Here is a 6742-nt window from a genome sequence, read left to right on the forward strand (position 1 = left end):
TTGCTTCAGTCTTCACTAGCAAATAGGGTTGTGAAGAAACAGGTTTCCCAGAGACGTGGTGGATGTCTGATCCCTGGAGACATTCAAGGTCAGGCTGGATGGGGCTCTGAGCACCCTGATCCAGCTCTAGAGAGAGCTAGCTCCGTCTTCACTGCAGGGAGTTGTACCATACAACCTTTGGCGGTCCCTTCTAACACCAGCCATTCCATGATTCTGTGATTCTAACGTCAGTTGATCTGGATTAGTTGATACACTGGGACTAATATCCTCAATATTGTGGTGTGACACTGGAACAGGTTGCCCAGAGAGGTTGTGAATGCCCTCTCCCTGGAAGAATTCAAGGCCAGGCTGGATGGGGCTTTGAGCAACCTGGTCTAGTGGGAGGTGTCCCTGCCTATAGCAGGAGGTTGGAATTAGGTGATTTTAAAGGTCCCTTCCAATCCAAAACATTCTACTATTCTATGATAGTAACTGGGCTAATAGCTGTGTTGGACTCTAATTCTCATTAGCAGCTATTATAATAATAACAATTAAAGTATATGGAAGTAAAAATCTCAAAAATGGAAAAAGTTTCTTGTCATGTTTTCCTGACCAGCATTAATGAGGGATCTATTCCATCTGAACAAAATTAAATGGCAGCAACAGCTGCAGATGAAAAGGGAGCAAGTCTTTAAAACACTGATATAACAGTCAGTTGTGGTTTGAGCTAAAATAGAGTTGTTTGTTTTCAGCCATTATTAATCTTGTCTTTTACTAACATTTTCTGTGGAGAGGAACATTTATGAGCTTTTACTTTTTTTTTTTTTTTTTTTTTTCTCTCCAAGACATCTGCTGAATAGATTTAGTGTACTATTTCCATAAGATCTCTACAGGATACTTTTTTCCAGCTCTCGCACACACAATAGTTGCCCACTGTTGATGGGAAAAAAAGTCTGTTACATTATTAGCAGTTTCCAGTTAACTTTAAAGGCAGGATATTACCCATTTCTTTAATTTTGCTTCTGAAAGATTCTGAATATTGCTGCTAGCGAACAATTAGCATCAAACCTAACATTTTGACCAGTAAGTTTATTCAGGACCAAAAGATGTTCTCCTACAAGTTAGGAATTTGTAAAAAATTCTTAAAAACTCTCTTATGAGTTCACATCATACATTCTGCCAGATGACAGAACATTTTGTTTGCTTGTTTTGTTTGTTTTTATTATTATTTTTTTTTGAAGGGTGACTTCCTTCTAGAATAAAAAGTTTGCCTACAGTTTCTTTTTTTAAGTAAAACTAAAATGCACCCTATTATCTTTTAATGGCTACCTTTGAAATCCCTTTGGGCAGTTTCAGGCACTCCACATGACATTTCTGGGAGTCCCTCCCAAAGTATTAAAAAAAAAAAACAAATGCTCAGCTTAGGCTCACAGAAGTTCCTGTAAGTCTTCATGTGATCACCACATTCCTTAAAGGAAGTGCTCAAAGCAGGAAAGTGAATACCCCAGATGTGAAAGGCACTCTTCTTAGAAACAGAAATAAGCATAATTAATTCACTTTTTTCCAAACCAATTCTGATTTCTACTATTTCCTGTTCCTTCTTCCTAGCTATTCAGAGTGAATATAATTTCTTTGTTCACTTATATTAGAATTTTCTGTCATCCAAGACTTCTATCAAGATGTTTCAAATGCTCTCTCTTCCCCCTTCCTTCCAGGACAAAAAGGGGAACGACAGTCTTAATAGAAGATGGAGGTATCTGCCCAGAGAGGTTGCAAAGTTTCCTGTTCTGGATATACGCAAGATCTGATGCTTTTTCCTTTGTGATGTACAGTTAAGGAACAAGCTTTAGCAGGGAGCTGGACTTGATGATCTCCAGAAGTCCCTTCCAACTCTTTCAGTTTTGTGATTCTGTGATCACACAGCACCACCGTGGCCAAAACAGGCTGTGGAGCAAACTTATGCAGGGTTTCCTGTAGGATTTTCCAACTTAGTGTGAAAAGCTTATGTTTTCTTACAACAGAAGACACAGCATTTGTTTTACAGTTCTACATGTTCCAGTATGTTTGAAATGCAAATACACAACATCTCAAGAAATAATCACAGAATCAGAATCACAGAATCACAGAATTGCCAACGTGAACATTTGAGAGTTTTCACCGTAAGGAGCAAACGTACTTTCTACAGAAGCAGGTTTGGAATTCCTGAAGATTGGACAACTTGCTGGCCTCAAAGATGCTAGAGCAGCACATTTCCGCTTGATTATAAACCTCGATGCTAAGCAAAGAAGCCACACAGCATCCTGAAGACTGCTGCTGTAGTTGCTGTCAATCCTCCTCTTACTGGCTGCTCATTCGCTGTTGTATTTGTGGGTTTTTATTTGGTTTATCTACACTGCAAGGTGAAAGTTTGGAATGGCTTCATCAGGAGTAGAGTTTTATACATCCTTTCTCACTGAACCACAGAACCACAGCAAATCCCGAGTTGGAAGGGACCCACAAGGACCACTGAGTCCAACCCGTGGCTCCACACGGCACTACCCAAAATCAAACCCTGTGTCTGAGAGCATTAATTCCAGCACTGGGGGCCGTGCCCACTGCCCTGGGCAGGCAGTTCCACGCCCACCGCCCTGTGGTGCAGACCCTTTCCCTGACCCCCAGCTGCCCCTCCCCTGTCGCACGCAGCTCCATGCCGAAATGCCATTCTACTTCTGGCGCGTACCTGTCACCGCGGAATACAACAAACACCTGCCCTGTCAGCCTTGTCAAGTACCTGCTTACACAAGCAAAGCAAAGACTTGAACAGCTCACACCTTTCTACACTCGGTGTAATTGTCTCTATCCTCAAGAGTGTCTTGAAACTATCACTTCTCCCGAAGGAAGAGACACAGCTTTGATGTCACCGTGCCTTCACCGTGCCCGGAGCCCCCCGATCCGACCCCCGCGGGGCCGCCAGCTCCTCGCCGAGCCCCTTCCGTCCCCGCACCCCGCGCCGACCGGTCACCCGTCTCCGCTCACCTGCCCGCGGCGGCCAGCGCTGCGGCGAGGAAGGCGGCGAGCAGGGTTCCCCCGGGCGCCGGCACCATGGCCCGGCCGCAGCCGGTGAGGCGGCAGACGCGGCGGGCGAAGGCTCTGCTAGCGGTAAGGTGGCGGGCGGCGAGCCGGAGCCGATCAACCTGGCGTGGAGGGGCGGGCCCGCCTCCGCTTTGGCGCGGCCCACACGGCCGGGGACGGGGCGGGCGGCGACCCCCGGGCGGGACGAGCGGAGCCGGGGGAAGGAGGAGGCCGGGGAGCAGCGCCGGGATGGGCGCGGAGCTGCGGGCGTGTGCCCTCGGTTAAATCCTTCCAACCCTTGTGTTCCCTAGGATAATCCTTGCATTTGCAGGGTGCTGGGTTTCAGATGAGATAGAACTTATTTTTATTTTTCCCCCCCATATTAATAGTATCCCTCGATGCTTTCCTTGTACTATAAAAGCATTCAGCAGGAGGAGATGTTTTTTGTGATAGCAACGTTCACACTAATCTACTTGCTAAACACTTTCTGACAGTCAAGAATATTGTGTCAAAATATTGTGCCATTGAGGACCTGCAGTGTGTCTACAGAAGGGCAACAGAGCTGTGAGGGGTCTGCAGCACAAGTCTTATAGCGAGCGGCTAAGGAAACTGGGATTGTTCAGTCTGGATAAGAGGAGACTCGGGAGCCCTTATCACTCTCTAAGGCTCCATGAAAGGAGGCTGTGGTGAGCCGGGGATTGGCCTTTTCTCCCAGGTAACACCGATAGGATGAGAGGGAATGGCCTCAAGTTACACCAGGGGAGGTTCAATTTGGATATTAGGAAAACTTTATTCCCTGAAAGAGTGGTGAGGCACAAGCTGCCCAGAGACGTGATAGTTTCACCATCCATGGGGTTTTCAAGAAATGAGTAGATGTGGCACTGGGGGACATGGTTAGTGGGCATGGTGTAATGGGTTGGTGGTTGGACCTAGATATTAGAGATCTTTTCCAACCTTAAAGATTCTATGATTCTCAAGTATTGATGCCAGTCCCAATTCCCAAAAGTACTAAAAACAATTTTCCAAATCCTGAGGTTTGGATAATTGTTCCTTCTGAAAGCCACACCTCAGCAGAGGTAAAGCTGTGAAGTGAGTGACTTACCAGGTATCACCCAGGAAATTGTGACAAATGACAAAACAAAACAGCTCCTCTAGCCTAGTCACGTTCTGTGGGTTATCCTATTCAGTTATGAGGGTATCAACAAGCACTCCTCTGCAGATAAAGCTGGGATGGTTGACACAGTCAGTGCTGCCAGCTGTCTTCTGTCCCAGGGATTACCTGGAATGCTGAAGGAGAGTATTAAAGGGTAGATGTGGTGCCAAGGGACGTGTTTTAGAGGGCATGGTGGTGATGGGTGGATGGTTGGACTAGATTATCTTAGTGGTCTTTTCCAACTTTAATAACTGTATGACTTGTAAGCTAGCAATTTAGTTTTTTAAGCACAAGTCTTTGGCCACCTTTTTCTTCTATCATCCTTACCATGGGATTATCAAGAAAGGGGATAACAACTCTTTGCCAGAATTTTAGAATCTAGAATCTCTTTCTAGAATCATAGAATCATAGAATCCTTAGACTTAAAAGAGACTTTCAAAGGTCATCATTTAGTCCAACTCCCCTGCAATGAACAGGGACACCACAGCTAGTCTGCCCAGGGCTTGATCCAGCCTCTCTTTGAAAGTCTCCAGGAACAAGGTATCAATCACATCTCTAGGCAACTTGTTCCAGTGCTTGAATGATCCAAAATGACATTTTCCCATGTTGCCCATCCACTATTGGTTTTGAGTGTGTGTCAAACTGTCATCTACCATGGATTTCTTCAGACTCCTGAAAGTACACATGTTCTCCCTGAAGGAATTTAGATCATCTTAGAGAGTGGAGCAGTAGAAAACTGGAACTACTAAAAGAAGGGATTCAAAATATTTGTAATTAAAAAACAAACAATCAAACACAAAAACACTAAACCCAACAACCAAACAATAATGTGTGCTATGTTGATCATATGCTGTAAAGGATGACCCAGGCATTTCTTCCTCTAGCTGCTGGGCAGAAAATCCACTCTTCAGCTATTCTGCTGACTTTCTGAAACACTGTAGTACCTTCAGACTTCTCTTCATTAGATTTGCCTTCCTGTATTTTAGTTAAATCAGCATTCCGATTCTTACATCTGTATTCAAAGACACATGGTTTTCATTATGCACATTTATTCCAAATGGATATGAATGTGTTGTTTGATGCTGGACTTGCCATTCAAGAATTGTTGGTACTCAAGGCAAGTTTTACTGCTCAGAAGAAAGTTCAGTTATGTACATTATTACTTGTATTCTGTTAAGAGCTATAATTATCTCCTTAACATCTTACTTTTTCACAAAGAGTGACTTTGGATAGATAATAAAACGATGAACTGAAGCTGTGTTTAGAATAATAATTGCAGAAGAAAATAGAACAATGTATTTCATAAAGAATGTTTGTATTTGCTGGGATATTCATATATAATTGGCACGGGCTGCCCAGGGAGGTGGTGGAGTCACTGTCTCTGGAGGTGTTCAAGAAATGTGTAGATGTGGCCCTGAGGGACATGAGTATTAGGCATGTGATGGGTTGGTGATTGGACTAGATGAACTTAGAGGATTTAATGATTCTATGATTTTATGATTCTATGTCTGTATTCTTTAGCCTTTGCAGTCTGCAAGATTCTGAGCTTTCCCAAGATTCACTGTCATGTGGCATTTTGCTGTATGAGAAGTCCTCATCATAGGTCATGATCCATTCCTGAAAAGAGGGAACAGAGTGAAATAGGCCATGGATACTATTCACATTTCAATTCTTTTTGCCTTAACGATTAAAAAATATACAAGCATCTTTGCCACAGAAGATGTCAAGTCTCCAACTACACTTGCACTTGCTCCTGACACAGCCTCCACATTCAGCTTCTATTCAGATGAAGATCCAGAGCTTGCTATAGAAATCACATGTGTATACATATATATATATATATATAAAACTATAATAGCCATTCTGATTATGTATTTTTATAGGTTACTGCTATTTCCATTTGTTTTGCCAAGTAACTTCAGATCAAATCATTGCAGAGTTCTTGTGCAGTGTAATGAATAAACTGAATAGACAGAAAATAGAGGAAATCATTCATTTCTTGTTCACGTGTCTTTACAAACACAAAAGTCATGAATGGAATTTCTGAAATGGATTAGAATCATGGCTATGAAATGATTTGCGAATCGTTTTTTTTGTTTTGCCTGTTTAAGTCTCAGAAATAATTAGTATTGCTGGAGGCTATCTGGATTATAAAAATTAATATGTGAATGCTGAAATTCTTGTAATCGTTTAACTAAGATCTGAGGCCTTTAGGAAAACAGTAAAAAACCCAGAGATTTATGTGACCTGGTGATGCTGCTTCACTGACACTGCGTGTTTGAGGAAAAGCTGATAGATAGGTAGAGCACAAGTATAAACAAATCTCTGCCACTAGTAATGTTTAGTTGGAACTACTTCAACCTTCTTTTCAGGGTGAAATTATAAAATAGCCTCAATAGCGGAGTGTTTGTGCTATTCTGATATTTGATAACGTTTCTTGTGATTGTATGATAGTTAAATTCAACACAGTAGTTCATGGGGCATCACCTGCTGACTTTTGTGAAGCAGAGGATTTGAATCTATTGGTACAGTCACCATGTATCTCAGATAACCCTAAGA

General features: G+C 42.8%; 1 protein-coding gene across 3 annotated transcripts in view; it reads right to left on the reverse strand.

Annotated features, from left to right (window-relative positions):
• Positions 1-3168, reverse strand: part of EGFL6 (EGF like domain multiple 6) — an 80744-nt gene extending 77576 nt beyond the window's left edge. For all 3 annotated transcript variants that reach the window (XR_007380477.1, XR_007380475.1, XM_048965106.1), the window contains exon 1: positions 2995-3168. Coding sequence is in view for 1 of the 3 variants with exons in the window: in XM_048965106.1 (XP_048821063.1) it covers positions 2995-3062 (68 nt within the window). In the remaining 2 variants the exon portion in view is untranslated. The remainder of the gene's footprint in view (positions 1-2994) is intronic.
• Between the last annotated feature and the right edge of the window lie 3574 nt (positions 3169-6742).

The sequence above is a fragment of the Lagopus muta genome, chromosome 1 (genome assembly GCF_023343835.1).
Source record: "Lagopus muta isolate bLagMut1 chromosome 1, bLagMut1 primary, whole genome shotgun sequence".
In the NCBI taxonomy this organism is placed as follows: Eukaryota; Metazoa; Chordata; class Aves; order Galliformes; family Phasianidae; genus Lagopus; species Lagopus muta.